The sequence below is a fragment of the Chanodichthys erythropterus genome, chromosome 24 (genome assembly GCF_024489055.1).
Source record: "Chanodichthys erythropterus isolate Z2021 chromosome 24, ASM2448905v1, whole genome shotgun sequence".
NCBI lineage: Eukaryota > Metazoa > Chordata > Actinopteri > Cypriniformes > Xenocyprididae > Chanodichthys > Chanodichthys erythropterus.
In genome coordinates this window covers 17834757-17853963 of record NC_090244.1, presented here as the reverse complement: position 1 = coordinate 17853963, position 19207 = coordinate 17834757, and the positions used below count along the sequence as shown (strand labels likewise).

The following is a 19207-nucleotide window of genomic DNA, read 5'->3' as shown; positions in this document are numbered from 1 at the left end:
TTTTCATCTCAATTATCGATTTTCTCTTAGTTTCTAAGTGGAAACAGATTATTAAGTATCTGGATAATGGCTGAATAAATGGAGGACAAGGAAAGGACGTTGAATGCTTCTGCTGTGAGCATGTCGGCAGCTAATTGTCTTTATAAACAGCGGAACAATCAATACAGAGAGATGGGTTCAATAAACAGGGGATTTTAGGCATTTTACGTTTCTTTAATACGTGATGCCTTATCTCAGTCTTGGAAAAGGGCATCACCACTTCACATCAGACAGCTGAATTAATTGACGAATTAACCTACTGACACGTTCATTCGTTTCTGACATGAAGGTGCTTTGCCATCAAACTCTGGCATGAGATCAAGAATATAATCTTTGGCCTGATTCATGAGGCCAAACAGCGATCATGTGGTGTGAAGTTATAATGATTAACCTGAATGTAAGGTCGCATGGATATAGTTTAAGACTTGAGAATTCATTTGTCTTTTAGCCTGGTTGGTTGGTTGTCTTCCATCATGAGCAGCAGCTGTATGAAACTAGATTTGATGTTAATGGGTTGTGTTCTATAGGGATAGATGTGATTCCACTATATTAGGTCACGGTAAAGGCAGAGGTCTCGAAATTAGTTTCTACATTTGGTTCAATTTATTGGTTCAAGCCCAAGTTCGATAATAACCTCTTTCTTCTGCTCCTGCAGGTCTTGCATTGTACAATTTTTTGATTTCGATTTGTTTAATTTTATTTTCTATTGTTAACTTTTTAGTTTTAGATATGTTAACTTTGTTAGTTATGTGCCCCAAGTCTTCTTAAAGTTTCTTCTTTGCTTTCTAGCTTCATCAATTAAATGCCCATGATCTGATTTCCTCAAGACTTGGTAAAAATGGACTGCAGGATGACTTGATGCCTAAAACTCTTTAAAAAACATGACCTCGAGAAGCAAACCTTCCTTAACACTTTCATCCCCCAGACTTTAGACAACTTATGTGTCCAAAGGTCAAGCCTCAGGTAGTCCTTCTGCATTTCACTTTGGCATAAACCTCTCAGAAGATGCATAAAACACTCTAATCCAATAGAACGAACCAGCGTAGCAATCGCAGCTCTTCACTTTTGCCAAAAACACAATGCTAGCAGCGACGGTTCTCAGTGATGCAGTTACACAGTTGGCTGTGGTCCATGCCTGGTGGACGGTATTGTAGAGACGCCCCCTACAGAGATGATCTTTCATGCTCTCCACATGACTGAACGCCCTCTTTAGAGCAAAAACTGTCTTATTTACCATTTACTCGGGCTATGTTTCAACGGTGTGAGAGTCTCAAGCATTCAACTTCTGTTGATTAGGTTAGCACTTCCCTTAAGAGAGCTGGCAAACACACCACTTGAGCATGAGCTCCATCAAATAGCTATTAGTATGAATCTCCCTTGAGTCCACAAGGTGTTTCACTCGTAGGAAATTAACTAAGATGTAGCGGTTCAAAAGTAGCCCATTTCTCACATATGGGAATTGTGTATTTGACCCTAATAATGGAGACTGATTCTCCAGGAGTTTTTGGAGCTGTCGATTCATCATATCTCATCTCATATGCCATCATGATTCACATTTTTGATCTTCTGTCCCGAATGCTCATATGAACTCGTTTCATTTGCCTTTGTTCTCTTTAAATACAGCACACTTGAGCTGATTCATTGTTGATGCTGAATATTAGCCGTGGAGTGTTATAATGAGATACATCTTCAGGCAGTGTACAAGAGTGATTCACTCCACTGCGGATGATATCTGCAATGCATATACTGTGAAAAGTAATGCCGAGATCAAGTCAAAACTTGTGCCTACACGCCACGCATAAATTACAGTAGGATGGCTCGTTTGTTTTAGGCACGTTCCCTTTCCATGTTGTGCTTTCTACAGAGCACTTTGAATTACTTCTGTCTAATTGCAAGTCTTGAAAATGAGGTCTAACCTGTGATTAAACCAAGACTTGGCTTAATCAAAACATCTCCTCCACCCTCTAATCATTCCTTCAGTATTGTCACAGTCTTTGTATGAGGCGTTTGGATTGCACTAGCGAAAGGCCGCAATCAAGTCGTTGATTAGAGAATGGTCAGTGTCCTGCATCAAGATGAAGACGCTTTAGACCAAATTTGTTCTGGATTTTTTTACAGCAAAAACAGAAGCATTGCACAGGCAGTTTATGTGAGGGACAGTGTGTGATCCGCCTTCTGTCTGGGACTCATTATAACTGTTATTGACCCCATGGGTGTCGGAATACCATTGTATTGGGTGGGATAAGATCCACCCTTTTTTTAAGACCAATGAAATTTGACCCACTCACTTTTACCGTCTCTAAAGCTGATGATATACTTGTTAGGCACTTTATTTCAACTTTTCAAATATTTTCTTAGTTTTTGTTAAATATAAATGCCTTTCCGATCTGATTTGTGATAGAAAAAGGGAGAAGAGCGAGTTTGGCAAAAGGCGGATTTGAACCCGCGTCGATCGCGTCAAAAGCTACATTCATGTGCCATACTCCCTACAACCTACACCACTACAGATGTTAAAGGTGCCCTATTTTCAAAAATGTTATTTATCTTGGCATAGTTAAATAACAAGAGTTCAGTACATGGAAATGACATACAGTCTCAAACTCCATTGTTTCCTCCTTCTTATATAAATCTCATTTGTTTAAAAGAGCTCAGAAGAACAGGCGAATCTCAACATAACACCGACTGTTACATAACAGTCGGGATCATTAACATGTACGCCCCCAATATTTGCATATGCCAGCCCATGTTCCCAACATTATGAAAGGCATTAGACAAGGGCAGAACGTCTGGATCTGTGCACAGCTGAATCAACAGACTAGGTAAGCAAGCAAGGACAATAGCAAAAAATGGCAGATGGAGCGATAATAACTGACATGATCCATGATATCATGATATTTTTAGTGATATTTGTAAATTGTCTTTCTAAATGTTTCGTTAGCATGTTGCTAATGTACTGTTAAATGTGATTAAAGTTACCATCGTTTCTTACTGTATTCACGGAGACGAGAGCCGTCGCTATTTTCATTTTTTAACACTTGCAGTCTGTATAATTCATAAACACAACTTCATTCTTTATAAATCTCTCCAACAGTGTGTAATGTTAGCTTTAGCCACAGAGCACAGCCTCAAACTCATTCAGAATCAATGTAAACATCAAAATAAACACTGTACTTACTCGATTAGACATGCTGCATGAAAAACAATTTGTAAAGATCCATTTTGAGGGTTATATTAGCTGTTTGAACTTTTTTTTATATTGTTTAAGGCAAGCGCGAGCTCTTGGGGTGTTGAGCATGAAATTTAAAGGGCCACACACCCTGAATCGGCTCATTTCTAATTATGCCCCAAAATAGGCAGTTAAAAAAATTAATTAAAAAAAAATCTATTGGATATTTTGAGCTGAAACTTCACAGACACATTCAGGGGACACCTTAGACTTATATTACATCTTTTAAAAAAAAGTTCTAGGGCAGGTATCATTACAGTTTTTATGAACTAGGTGTACATTTTACCAGTTGTTACCTACAGTTTATACAAACATTATGGTCATCGACCAGTGGTTGATATCTCAAACATAATAATAGCGCGTTGAATAATACGATCGCATTATGATTCATTAAATAAATAGAACCGAATGTCAGGGCTTTACTGAGTCATATGTAAACCTAGTATTTATATTTAAACCTGTAAATTCATCTGAAACTCTGAGGAAGTCCACAAGTCCGGAGTGTGCCATTTGGGACAGGGCCTTAGTATTTAACTAAAAACATTTGATGGCTAAATTACAGCTAACGCACATTAAATTTGTCACCTGTTGGCATTTTAAGCATTTTAAGTGTTTTGGTTGACACATGTCAACTTACCAGCGTAAAATGATATTAGTTATTATATATAAGTTCACTCTCTTATTCTTCGCTCCACTGCTGTTGTGAGGCCACCATCTTGTTTGAATTTTTTCTGAAATCTCCAAGCCCCGGTCACGTGATTGGTCGTGGGCAATTTTTTGAGATTATCCAGTCAGAATGCTAGCAGCCAATCTAAAGTATCCAGATATAAATTTGTTGCTCATTCTCAATGGGAAAGTGCCCAAGCAACATTGCTCAAAAAGTTGCGTCGTCAGTCAAATCCATTTCACTTGAGGAATGCCCAAATAAATTAAACTCCATTCCGCATTTTAGCTACAGCCTTGACTTCCATGCTACTGCTTCCTCAAATCCATTCCACTTGGCTCATTCAGAGCCACTATTTGCACCTCAGTGTGGTTGTCAATCAATAATAACATAGTGTAAATGATTGTATTTATTAAAATTATTAAATGGATGCCGCCTTGTTGGGACAATAAAGCCCTCCATTTTATTTCCACTTTTCGAATATTTTCTTCATTTTTATTGAAAATAAAAGCCTTTGTGATATGATATGTGATGGGAAAAGGAAGTGAAGGGAGTTCGTAATCAATCCTGTGTCTTCCGTCAGTTAGTGTACTTAGTGTTTGCCAATAAGGTTGGCAAATAGACACTCCGTTAGTTAAAAGGCACCAGAATACAGGAAATGGCATCTACTCCAGTAAAACTGCTCTGTGGGAGGATCCACCCACATTTTTTTTTTTTTTTTTTTTTTGCTTCCAATGCCCATGATTGACCAATTTAGTCTTTTTTTTTATCATTACCTTAAAAAATTCTTAATGTTACATTCATAATACATTCCTTGCTTGGAAACTTCATTTCATATCATAAATTTTTATTTTATTTTCAATTTTTATTATTTTTTTTAATTATACGTAGTTCTGTCATGAAATGATAATTACAGCATTAACTACTGGCACAAGCTGATTGGTGCATGTCACATCTGCAGCCAATGAGCTTGTTGCTCACACATTTAAATGGCTGGTTGCATTCACTATAGCAGTTTGCAGCGCGCTTCAGAGTTCCTCTAAAACCCTTCACCTTCCCCAGCTCCACCTGTATAGATCTGCTATGGGTTATTGATATATGCTATTTGTGCAGCAGCATTATGTCTTATCGGCGTATGTATTGGCAGTAGCATGTTCCTTTTCTGCAGCAGCGTAGCAGATCTATTTCACCAAGACCAAATACATTAACATTGTCATATCCATTATCATGCTAACAATCTTCCGAGAGTTGTCATGATATTTTTAGACATGTATGAGATTATTTTGTTAAAGTTTCTGTATTGCTTTATCAAGAGTGTTTACACGAAAACAGATTTTTTATTTTTTTGTATAGATGACAGTGTTATTAAAACGATCCCCATTCACAAGGATCCTCGAAAATGACTAAAAATGCTGTATTACACAAGCCAGGCCAGTAGTTGGCGATGTCACTTTGTAAAGAAAGATGCCTGCGCACATACGCATTCTTTTACAGAGCACTCGAACCAAAGGCGCCTGTCTATAGACTAAACACGTAATACGCATGTGCATGACATGACATTTTCACAGATTTGTGTTTTTGTAGTTTGCATGGAGACAATAATGGTATCTGTGGCGACCAGGGCCTTGAGTCCCTCATGGAGGAGCTCCGGGAGCATAAAAGGAGGAGCGACTACCGTGAAGGACTCAAGGCCGGTGCGCCTCCCAGGTGAAGCTCATTAACACTCGCGCCACCGGCCTCGCGCCGTTCCCTCACGGCTCTCGCCCGCCCTGGTCGCCACAGTATCGTTTTCAAAAGTTTGCATTTTCAGGCCCCCAAAACACAGTTGTCCTGTAAATGAACGGAACGAAAAAAGTTTTCCGTTTTTAGTTGAAAATGGTGTCGTGTAAACGGACCCTTCATTTTCCTTTATTTTTTTATTTTTATTTTTTATTTTTCTTAAAATTGTAAAATTGTGTTGTTGTTTTGGGTTGTGTTTTGTTGGTTCCCTTTCGAGGGAACTCAACGCTTTGTTAGACTTTCACATCACCACCTGTTTTTGGTGGTTGTCAAAGTTACAAAACAGATATATAGTATAAGTCGGTATATTAACTAGGCAACTTTTTTTAAAAAACGCTGGTGAGTAAAGAGTTAACATTATCAGTTAAAGATATATGCTTTTTACTGTAAATTTAAGTTGCCTCAAATGTTGCTACCATATTTTTTACGGTAAATTTCTGGCAACCATAGCTGCCAGCTTTTTGCCGTAAATTTCAAAGAATTTTTTTACAGTGTCGTTTTTTGTTTTGCTGTGGTACTTTTCTTTTTGTCTAGCTTACTTTTTTTGTGTTTACTAAACAGGATGCAGGTTTTTGTGTTGAAAAACAAAACTACACATTCTCATATGCATTTATTCACAAATTTTCTTTTTGGCAATACAAATGTACAGATTTTGTCATACCAATACAGTGCATTAGATTGTGAAAATTGACCACCACTATGCCATAGTCCCCAGAAAGTTTACCTACAGTATTTAGGGAGAACTTTCTTTTATCAGTCATTTCACTTTATTAGTAATTTCTAAACTTGTCAATTGAAGGTGCAGTAAGCAATTTCTGAGAAACAATGTTGATATTTAAAATCACCAAAACACAAACGCCCCTACCCTAAAGGATCATGCTTCTATCTTGATAGCTCCTCCCCCAAATTCACAAACACGCAATGCAACACAGGCATCTCCCCCTAATGAGCGAACACGCCCCTTACTGCTGATTGGCTACAGGTGTGTTTTTAGCGTTTCTCCAAAATTGCTTACTGTACCTTTAATTGGCTCATTTGGTATTGCTACCTGGTACGCAGTAATGCTGCACTTAAATGATCAAGTGCGTGAGACTCTGAGCAATCTGATTATTTTGTTGCTTGAGGTGTGTCATAGCAGTGAACAGCATTTCCTGGTGAATCCTCCAGGCCCACTCCACGGCTGACTGTATGCAGGTGTTTTAATAATGCATGATTCCCCATCTCAGGAGACGCTCATTTGATACAAACTCTCCCTCCTCACGATCTGCTCTGTATACTGCTGAAATTGCTCATCTGAGACGACTCCTGTAGGCCCGAGAAACCTCAACAGGGCTTTATAATGATGGAATGATTTTGTAAAATAACAGATAACAAATGATGAAGATCCTCTCATGCTTTGTTAGCAGTTTAGTCAATTGTTTTGTTCAGAATATGACCCTGATTTCATTTTTAGCTTATCATCGATTGTAATTTATTCATCCTGTTGGTTGAATGAATCTGGAGAATTATGCATACTTTGTTTATGCAGAAACCCTGATGTTTTTATGTCACAAGTAATGTCTAATGTGTTTACTGATTCATCGTGGCCACGGGAGATTATGTAGCTGAGGGCGTCTGATTCAGCATTGCACAGTGTTATGACAATCATAATGTTGTTTCATCTTTTCGGACAGGAAGTGCCAAGACCCTTGTTGTGTTTAATGAAAATGGAGATGCCCCTGGACGCTATGACATCTATCAGTATCAGATAACAAACAAGTCGGCTGAGTACAGAATAATCGGCCACTGGACGGATCAGCTGCATTTAAATGTAAGGAGTTCATCTACATTCCTTTTAAAGTGTGCTTAAATTTTAGAGGCTGCCTATAAAATAGTTATTTACTTTGATAATGATGATTATGGTGTAGATGACTGTCATAATGATTATGGCAATTAGACTGTACAATTAGTGGTGTTGAATTAACACCCGCAATTCAGAAGTAATTTTTGCTGCATAGATGTAAAATTAACTGTGTATGTGGCGTAAATGCTGATTGGCTGATTCTTTATTTTTTTTAAATTCCTATACAAGTTCTTAACCCTTAAACAGCAAACGTGCACCACAAGATACATACTCTTTAATCTCTTGTAGGAGGCATGAGAAATAATTTACCACTCAATACTGTTATCATTATCATAGTTGAGTTTGTTTTGAGTATGTGAGTCATATGACATGGTTCAAATGGTCTTTGGTCGTTTTGTCAGTCTGACCTAAAACCAATAAATCCGCCCATGATGCTGAACATTCTGACTCTGCGGAAAGTAGTTATATATTAATCGTACTTTTCTTCAGTAAAAGAGCAATACAACTGCTAATATTAATTGTGAACATCTTTGAAAGATGCTGAAAAGGAAAGTAAAGTCATATGTTGTTCATTCTGTTATTAAACCAAAGTCTGCAGGATCACTTGAAAATTAAATGTTGTGTCATAAATTACATGATATGCTTGATTAGGGATGGAGATAAACTGCATGATTGGCAGCTCAAGAGCTAGAGCTGCCAATCCCTGAGGTTGAAGATGAGTCTCAAGATGCACATCAGAAATGTTTCTTTTTTTCTAGGGCACCTTTATTAAAGCTACTTAAGGTAAACAAACAGGGCTTAGATTAAGCCAAGATTAGACCTTAGTTTAATTAGGACATTTAAACCGCTTTTATAAACATGCCTTAAAAAAACATTACTGGTGTGCATCTTGAGACAAAACAATACTGACATATTTTAATATGGGTAACACTTTATTTTAGGGTTTTTTAACTAGTTGCTTATTAGCATGCATATTAATAGAATATTGGCTGTACTTATTAAGCACATGCCATATTCTACATGACCTTATTCAACATTCTAAATTAGAAGTTTATTGAGGGAAAAGTCCTAGTTAATAGTGAATACATGTACTTAATTGTTACCTTAAAGGTGCCCTCGAATGAAAAAATGAATTTATCTTGGCATAGTCAAATAACAAGAGTTCAGTACATGGAAATGACATACAGTGAGTCTCAAACTCCATTGTTTCCTCCTTCTTATATAAATCTCATTTGTTTAAAAGACCTCCGAAGAACAAGCGAATCTCAACATAACACCGACTGTTACGTTACAGTCCGGGTGTACGCCCCAATATTTGCATATGCCAGCCCATGTTCCCAACATTATGAAAGGCATTAGACAAGGGCAGCCAGTATTAACGTCTGGATCTGTGCACAGCTGAATCATCAGACTAGGTAAGCAAGCAAGAACAACAGCGAAAAATGGCAGATGGAGCAATAATAACTGACATGATCCATGATATCACGATATTTTTAGTGATATTTGTAAATTGTCTTTCTAAATGTTTCGTTAGCATGTTGCTAATGTACTGTTAAATGTGGTTAAAGTTACCATCGTTTCTTACTGTATTCACAGAGACAAGAAGTCGTTATTTTCATTTTTTAAACACGTGCAGTCTGTATAATGCATAAACACAACTTCATTCTTTATAAATCTCTCCAACAGTGTAGCATTAGCTGTTAGCCACGGAGCACAGCCTCAAACTCATTCAGAATCAAACATAAACAATATAACAGTATACAATACTCACATAATCCGACGCATGCATGACGAACACTTTGTAAAGATGCATTTGAGGGTTATATTAGCTGTGTAAACTTTGTCTATGCACTGTTCAAGGCAAGCTCGAGCTCTGTGGGCGTGGAGCAGGAGAATTAAAGGGCCAGTAGCCCTGAATCGGCTCATTTATAATTATGCCCCAAAATAGGCAGTTAAAAAAATGAATTAAAAAAATCTATGGGGTAACTTGAGCTGAAACTTCACAGACACATTCAGGGGATACCTTAGACTTATATTACATCTTTTTAAGGGCACCTTTAATATGCTTTCACTAGGCTTAAAGGATTAGTTCACTTTCGAATTAAAATTAGCCCAAGCTTTACTCACCCTCAAGCCATCCTAGGTGTATATGACTTTCTTCTGATGAACACAATCGGAGAAATATTAATAAATATCGTGACACATCCAAGCTTTATAAAGGCAGTGAGTGATACCAACGAGTATGAGCTGAAGAAAGTGCCTCCATCCACATCCATCCATCATAAACGTGTACTTCACATGGCTCTGGGGGTTAATAAAGGCCTTCTGAAGCGAAGCAATCCTATGCCTACACCTACATACTACGCATTCCCTATTCAACTTATAGAAAAACTTTCCGTTTTTTTTTTTTTTTTTGTAACTTGAATATGGAAGGCGATCTGCCGGAAGCTAGATATTTTACTTCATAACTTGTTAAATATGGATGGATGTGTTTGGAAGCACTTTCTTCAGCTCATACTCACTGGTATCGCTGACTGCCATTATAAAGTTTGGATGTGTCAGGATATTTATTAAAGGGATAGTTCACCCAAAAATGAAAATTTGATGTTTATCTGCTTACCCCCAGGGCATCCAAGATGTAGGTGACTTTGTTTCTTCAGTAGAACACAAATGATGATTTTTAACTCCAATTGCTGCCGTCTGTCAGTCATATAATGCGTGTCAATGGGAACTTCTACTATAAGAGTAAATAAAACTTGCTTAGACAAATCCAAATTAAACCCTGCGGCTCGTGACGACACATTGATGTCCTAAGACATGAAACAATCGGTTTGTGCGAGAAACCGAACAGTATTTATATCATTTTTTACCTCTAAAACACCACTATGTCCAACTGCGTTCAGCATTCGCTTAGTGAGGTCTGATTGCGCTCTGACAGTAGAAGTGACGTCTAGCACTCATTGAAGTATATGCGCGAGACATCGCTTCTGTTGTCCAAAGGGAGTTATTCTCTTTATCAGTGCACACTGTTTCTGAACTCCCCAAAACTCCCATGGTTCCTCTTTAATTGTGATTTTCTCTTCAGATGAATGCCATGCAATGGGCGAGCGGGGATGCAGTCGTGCCCGCGTCTGTGTGCAGCCTGCCTTGTCAGACCGGCGAGCGGAAGAAGGTTGTGAAGGGTGTTCCCTGCTGCTGGCACTGCGAGCGCTGCGAGGGCTACCATTACCAGGCCAGCGAGTTCACCTGCCAGCTTTGCCCGTATGAGCAACGGCCAGATCAAAACCGCACCGGCTGCCAGCCGATCCCCATCATTAAGCTGGAGTGGCACTCGCCATGGGCCGTGGTGCCCGTCTTCATTGCCATCCTGGGAATCCTCGCCACCACCTTCGTTGTGGTGACCTTTGTACGTTACAACGACACGCCAATCGTACGTGCCTCTGGCAGGGAAATGAGTTACGTGCTGCTAACAGGAATTTTCCTTTGCTACGTCATCACGTTCCCTATGATAGCAGCACCCGGAGTGGCCGTTTGCTCCTTCCGCAGGATCTTCCTGGGTCTCGGCATGTGTTTCAGCTACGCCGCCTTGCTCACCAAGACCAACCGCATCCATCGGATCTTTGAGCAGGGCAAGTGCTCGGTCGCGGCGCCACGGTTCATTAGCCCCGCTTCCCAGCTAGTCATCACCTTCAGTCTCATCTCGGTTCAGTTAATGGGTGTGTTTGTGTGGTTTGTGGCGGACCCGCCGCACACCGTTGTGGATTACGGCGAGCAGCGCACGCAGGACCCTGAAAACGCCCGCGGAGTGCTCAAGTGCGACATCTCGGACCTGTCACTCATCTGTTCGCTGGGCTATAGCATCCTTTTGATGGTCACGTGCACTGTTTACGCAATCAAGACCAGGGGAGTGCCGGAGACCTTCAATGAGGCCAAACCCATTGGATTTACCATGTACACCACCTGCATCATCTGGCTGGCCTTCATACCCATCTTCTTTGGGACTGCACAATCTGCAGAGCGGGTGAGTCTATGATAAAGTGCTAATTAAGTCCAGTTTTATAAATATATTGCAAATTATGTACATTCAGTACTCCCCTCAGTGGCTGCCATGTTGAGATCATCTGCATCCTGTAGTGTGATGAAGTTTAAGTCCATATATCATGCACCTTTACAGCCAAAATGTTGACCTGCATTTGTTGAGTTTTGGTTACTGGTTACCAGAATGCTGTATTATACTGTTGTACAAAAGTTTGGGGTCAGTAAGGTTTTTTAATGTTTTTGATAGAAGAAGAATTGTTAACACTTTATTTTGATGGTCCCTTTCGAACATTCTTTTGACTATAAGTAACTTTGCAACTACATGTCAACTAAATCTCATTAGAAAATTAGTAGACTGTCTGCTTAATATCTGCCAACACTTTATTGTGATGGTCACCTAACAGACAATCTACTGACTATAAGAAACTTTGAAAGTACATGTCAACTTATTCTAACACTAATCGTACCAGTCTACTAATACTTACTAATTCTCTGAGAGTTAGTAGGCATGTAGGTGCAATGTTACTTATAGTCAACAGAAAGTGTTAAAGGGACCATCCAAATAAAGTTAAACCGAAGAATCTTACACTCACCAACTAGAAACTAGTTGTCTGCTACATCATATAATGTCAAAGCCACAGTGAACTGTACAATCATGATGGGTTTAGTTTACTCACGGAGACTGCAGTGGGTGTGAGCTGCGAGGCATGCGGCTCAAACGCACTCTCTGCACTCGGTTACTAAGCATTTAAAGGCCTTGTTAGTTTAAAATATCTTATGGACTGTGACTGATCAATATTTTTCCTAAATATTATTCAGTAGAATTTGTTGCAGTGCAGCTTTCCCTGCATCATTTGGCACTGTAATACATTGTACCTCAGTAATTGATTGCCTTATTGTAGGCTACTCAGTTAAGGTTTGAATGTCGTCTGCTGTGTTGTGGCCGAAAGAGCGCATGTGAGCGGGAGCACACGAGCAAAACAGTTCTGTTAATATATAAATTAAATGTGCATGCCTCCTGATCACGTGCGCTCTTTCAACCACAACACAGCAGAAGGCACACAAACCTTCAGAATCCTAAGATATTCATGAAAAATGAACCCAAACCACGAGTTTGTCGGGACCTGTCGGGCTCGGGTATGTTGTCTCCGGCAGGGGCCGGGCGGGGCTCGGGTAGATGATATTATCGGATATTGCGATATATTTTAAGGCGATTATCGATAAAATATTTTTTTACATATCACCCCCTAGTTCTCTCTAATAAAGTTTTTTTTATTAATATTTTATAGATTAAAAAGGAGATTCACTGATTTGAGTCTCTGTACGGCCTTTTAAGTCATCTTTTTTGATATGATCACCCTAATTGTGCTCAGTTATGTTCACATAATGCCTGTATGTAATTATGTTATGTATGTAGCTTCAGTGTTAGGTAATGCAGTATTTTGTTGTTTTCATATTTTCAGTTCTGTTCATTAGGTTATATTAAACTTAATATGAATCATCCCTCCATCAGTGCATATACATCTATATACAGTATGTTATTACTGTCATTATCTATCTTTACATACCTCTTTTGTTTTTGTGGCAACATGATGAAGTGAACAGTTGAGGATCATCTATATCATCTCTTCATTGGCAGCTCCATCAGTATGCAGTCCTTGTTAGTCTTTTAAGTTTTTGCATCGAAAACAAGCACTCATCTAAGAGATGCTCATTATCAGATATATGGAGATGATCAAACATGACCCGGAGGAATAGTGTTGCTGTTAATGGGCCATAAATAGAGCGTGCAGCCTCTGTCGGCCCAGGCCAATGTGGGTCTCATAATGTTGATGACTTCAGTGGTGGTCTGCAGACTGTAGGCTGTACCCTCTGTTCTTTCATACACTGGGATGTATTTCTGTCCAGCGCTCGTTAGTGCTGCCGAGAGAAGTCAGGATTAAAAACACAGCATCTTCTCTGCATGTCTAACGTCTGTGGCATGTGTTGCAATGATTTGCTGTCAGATATTGCTGTCAAGTGGTATGTTAAAGGACAATTTGTGCAAAAACTGAAGATTGAAAGAAATGCTCATTAAGATTTCATCTCCAAGAGCTTGACAACACGATTTTCTCAAGTTGAACTTGCTGACCTAACTGCTTTCTGTTAGCATGGATGGTTTCTCTAAGTAGTTATATTTTTGCACTCTTGAATACTTGATTCTGGTTGGTCGATTACTGCATTCTGCAGTCAGATGTTATTGTATGGTTAATATTACTGAATAACTGACTGAGCATTTAGTTTTTTTCATTTACATTTAATCATTTAGCATACGCTTTTATCCAAAGCAATTTACAAATGAGTAGAACAATAGAAGCAATCAAACCAACAATAGGACAACAATATGCAGGTGCTATGACTAGTCTCAGTTAGAGATATATAGAATAGTAAGTGTTAGTATTAATGTGACACCCTTAACCCCCACCTTGGCCTCTCTGACCACACCACTCTTATGCTAATGCCAGCATACAGACCAAGGGTGAACGTCACCAAACCAGTTCAAAGACAGGTATGTGTGTGGCACTTCAGGACTGCTTTGCCATCACAGATTGGGACTTTTTTAAGCAGGCAGCCCCTTCAACCATCACACTGACATTCAGGAATACACTGAGACAGTCACTGCCTACATCACCAAATACATTGATGATGTAACTGTAACCAGGACTATCTCCACACAAGCTAATCAGAAGCCATGGTTGACAGGAGAGGTCCACAACCTACCGAAGGCATGGAATGCTGCCTTCAGAGCCAGACCCTCAAAACAATAAACAATAATAAAGCAGTTACGCCTCTTGTGCCTTTGTCAAGGCAACCGGACGATTGAGGAAAATATTGACTTTACCCTTTGGTTGAGCAGCTCATCGTTTACTGTGGGTTTTGCGAAGGAGGAGCCCCGCAATCCCACAGTATCCACAAAGACTGTTCACGTCATGCCTGTCAAACCTGAGCTTCTTCACGTCATGCCTGCCAAACCTGAGCTTCTTCACATCATGGCCGTCAAGCCTGGGACTGTTCACATCATGCCTGCCAAGCCTGAGTCTCTTCACATCAGGCCTGCCAAGTTTGAGTCTCTTCATATCAGGCCTGCAAAGCCTGAGCTTATTCACTTCATGGACGCCAAGCCTGAGCTTCTTCACATTGTGGCCACCAAGCCTGAGCTTTTTAATGTCATGGCCACATGCCAGTTTCCAGCCATCATGGCCACCACGCCAGAGTCTCCAGAGTGTGCAGCACTGACCATTGTGGCCACGGCTATCCAATAATGGTTCTAGCCCCTGACCAGAGTCCAGTGATGGCTCTAGCCCCTGACCAGAGTCTAGTGACTGCCCCAGCCCGTGAACCCCACTCTAGTTCACAACACCATAGCTTCTCCCAAGATTTTTTTTTTTTGGGGGGTATAGGTACCCTGTTAAGGCCATGCTACCTGTACCACCATGGACCCTTGAACTACCTGTACCGCCATGGCTTTCTGAACTACCTGCACCTCCATGGCTCCCTGAACTGCCTGCACCGCCCTGGAGGTGTCCTAGCCTGCCAGCATTGCCCATGATCCACGGCCCAGGTCCACCCATGCTCCACGGCTCATATCTGCCTATGCTTCAGGGCCAGGTCCAGCCATGCTCCACGGCCCAGGTCTGCCCATGCTCCACGGCTCATATCTGCCTATGCTTCACGGCCCAGGTCTTCCCATGTTCCACAGCCCAGGCCCACCCATGCTCCACAACCCAGGCCCGCCATTGCCATGCCATGGTCCAGGTCCTGTCCCCCTTCACGGGCCTGGCCCTCCATCCCTCCCCCAAGACCACCTATGCTCCACCACCCTCCTGGAATGTTTGTCTAGTTTTGGTTTTATGTTGGGCATCGGGAGCCACTCATAGAGGAGGGGATCGGTCATGTCTAGTTTTGGTTTTGTTTCATGTTTATGTGCTCCCCTTGTCATGTGATATTCCCTTGCCCTCATGTTTCATGCCATGTGGTCCCTTAGTCATTGTGTCCGTGTAACTGCTGGTTAGTGAGTCTGCCACGTTATGTCAGGCCATGTTTGATCAAGTCAAGTTCCTGTTTATTTAGTATCTGTTCATGTTTGGGATTAAACTGCACCTGGGTTCTTCAAGCTTGCCTCCAGTGGATCTTATTACAGCAATAGTGTCATTATTCTGGTTCATTTAGTACAGTGTTGTTTTATTTCAGTTCAAGAACAGTGTCATTGTTGCAAAGTTAATGTTTTTTCAAATTTAAATATTATATTAAGGTTTTTTACAAATGAACTGTTTTTCTACAATTATTGCTAGATTATTTAATAGGTGTGTGTGTGTCTGTGTGTGTATATATATATATATATATATATATATATATATCAACTACTGAACTTTCTCATAAAAGTGAATTAATCTCGAGATGATGCCCTAAGCAGTCGTCTATGTCACCTAATGGGTTGACACCCCTGCTTTCAGTTTTATTTTTGTGATAATGACCAACTGTTTGTTATCCATCACATATTTTTTTAATCATATTTCCCCTGCCAAAATGAAATTTCCTTCCTTCATTTTGTGACTGTGTGTGTACAACATTTAGCAACATTACACTTTTAGTAACCTGTATTTTTGACACCAATGGTGTGCTACACTGTTTTACTGCTGAGCAGTGACATTTTTGAAGACAACATACCTGTGAAAAGCCTGACATGGTATCGAATCCAGTTGTGCATGTGACACAGAATTAGCTCATGGAGTGATTCAATGTAGTAATTAGAAAAGGGGATTTTAAGCACATTGACATTGATCGAGTTTTTCCACGTACAATGTTCCCGGCATGTGACGTGCCTGAGGCTCATTACAATAGATTATCCCTTGGATAGTTTCCCTTGCAGACAAAATACCTGCCAATCAACTAAATGGTCTGTAATCCATTGTGCCAACCTATTGAAAATGATGGAGTGGAGCAAGCTTCAAATTTACCTCAGCATGTGTTTTAGAAAATTCTGCACCTCATGATAAAAGCTACAGCAAATATCATTATATGAAACATTGATGCCATCACATGCCTATACTGCACCCCATCGGCAACATTTAGATGGGTTCTTTAAGAGACTTTAAGAGACCCAAAATATTAAGGTGCTGTCATGTTTACCATTGTTTGGTGCATTTTCATTGGCAAAATTTGTCCATTTCAATAGAAATCCATGCAATTAAGAAAGATTTCTCCAAGTTCAAGTTGGTCGCTTTCATTTGCCACTTTGACCAACATAAAACTACTTGGTTTAAAAGTTACTTTATTAGTGATGGGAAACAAAGTTAAGTATCAAACTTTTTCAAACCCCACACTCTTAAGGTGCGATCACATTTACCATTGTTCAGCTAATTTTTACAGGCGAAATTCAGTAATTTCCTTGCATCCATGAATTGAATCCATGCATTTGAATTCATGCATTTTAGCAAAAATTTACCCATGCAAATTTCGCAACAGGTTCAAGTTGGTCACACAGATTTGCCATGCTGGCCAACAGAAAGCTTCTTGGTTTGGAAGTGAATTCTGTGTGAGCAATGCTTCATAAATAAATGGACTCAGCCTTTGAAATTTCACTGACAATTCACTAATGTGACCAAACAGTAATGCCAAAAATCTCACATTAGATCTGCAAGCAAAAAGCTCAACTTCAAAAGTTTGGAAATGTGTCAGAACGCAGTTCATTATCAAACAAATATAATAAGCACTGCATTTTAATCTTAGCCACAAGGGGTGCTATAACACAACTTGTCTTCTTCTACAGTCAGGATTCTCTCAGGTCTGTTAGCGTCACAGCTACACAGTGCAATGCGTTGGTCAAGCATTTGTGTCCCTGATTGCACAGTATGTTTCTGGCTTGCAAATGTAAGGCATTTGTAGTCATACTTATGTAATTATACAGGTTTTTCACTGAGCTCAAGTATCATTTAGCTTGATTTTACATATTTTAGATAAGCAAATTAGCCAGCTTTTTAGTCTATATATAGCACAAAATGTCAAAATCTTCCACTCAGCTTTTCCAACATTTAATTATCATCTGCTAGATAGCATATCTCACTTAGATTAGCATAAGTGAGTTATGATAGGCTATTTTTGCTCAGTGATGTGGCTTCACATACACAAGGGATTAGCGGAACCACAAAATTTAACATAAAAGCACTCTAGCATTCATTTTGAGAAACAAACACTATGAAAACAAACGTTGTGGTAAACAGCTGGCCCTCAGGGTGGAATTAAATTAAAAGTTATGTAAAAGAGGAAATTGTTTCCCTCAAATTTTTTCATTCCTCCACATGACAAAAGACTGAGTCCAAATGGAAAGAAATCCGTTGAGCGTATTTCCCGTTTCCATTATCTCTCATGGGCTTATTTCTTTCGCCCTCACTGATGTTAAAAAGATTATTGCAATAAGCCGCTGCAATATGAGGACACAGATATGAGTATTTTATTGAGGCATGTCTCTCTTATTCACATCTCCTCACTCTGTGCTCATTAAAACTTCCAAGTTTCTTTACAGCTATGCATGGCGTGTAATTTGAACCTTGTGCGCGTCTCCTCATTTCTGCTTATTTTCTGCATTACTGCTTGTGCATTTCCTCATTGAGAGGGACCAATTGTACATTTAGTATTGGGATTGCTTGTGTGGGAAGGAACTATATCCATTGGTTTTCTGTCAGTTCCCTCACTTTGCAGTACAGTTGAATAGAGGGGAACAGATGAAAAGATGAGGAAAGGATGCCTGCCGGGGGTAATCAGAGTTAGATGAGTCATCTGCAGTTTTACAGACATTTTGAATGAGTTCCAGCTTATAGTTGGTTGTGTTTATTCGTTCACCGGTCGCATGCTGTGGCATTGATTTTTAAACCACTTAAGCTCCCCAAAGATCTTTAGTTAAATGGAGTTTACTTCTTCGTATGGCTTTTTAAGAGTGTGTTTTCTTTTTTTACCCCTGCTGTTTTGGTGCTACTGACTGACGCTGTGAATTACAATAGGCACATAAAAATATATAAACACATACACAAGTGCTTTTCAGGATACGCTATAGGAATATGCGACGTATTCTTGATGTATTTGAGCTCATTTTGTTGCAGATGTAAAATTATGCGACATTTATTTGATTTTAATGTTTCTTAGTGGAGATTGCATGGCTCTGTGCTTGATTTTATGCACCTTTTAGTAATGGGTATAGCTGAAATACATTTACATTTATTCACTTAGCTGACGCTTTTATCTACAGCAACATACAAATGAGGAATGTTACGAAACAGCGTTTTATCCTAGTAGTACAGGACACTGGATAATAATGGAAAGAAAACATTCAGATTTTACATTCCACATTGACGAGTACTTATGTGAGGGGGTTAAGTGTTACCTCACTCATAACTTCTGGAGAGAAATTGTTATGTTTATGCACAACATTGAGTAAATTTTTTTGGACTGTAGTATATACTAAGTAAGCTAAGGTAGTAAGCCAAGTTGGTCTAGGGGATGTTAGGCCAATTTAGCTGGTAGCCAAAGTCTGACCAGCTGAAAAAAACAGCCATCAGACTAGCTAAGCTAAGCTAGTAGGCTA

General features: G+C 39.6%; 1 protein-coding gene across 2 annotated transcripts in view; it reads left to right on the top strand.

Annotated features, from left to right (window-relative positions):
• grm8b (glutamate receptor, metabotropic 8b) overlaps positions 1–19207 on the top strand; it is a 209130-nt gene that overhangs the window by 179839 nt on the left and 10084 nt on the right. For both annotated transcript variants that reach the window (XM_067379385.1, XM_067379384.1), the window contains 2 exons: positions 7382–7518; positions 10637–11572. In XM_067379385.1, coding sequence (XP_067235486.1) covers positions 7382–7518; positions 10637–11572 — 1073 coding nt within the window. The remainder of the gene's footprint in view (positions 1–7381; positions 7519–10636; positions 11573–19207) is intronic.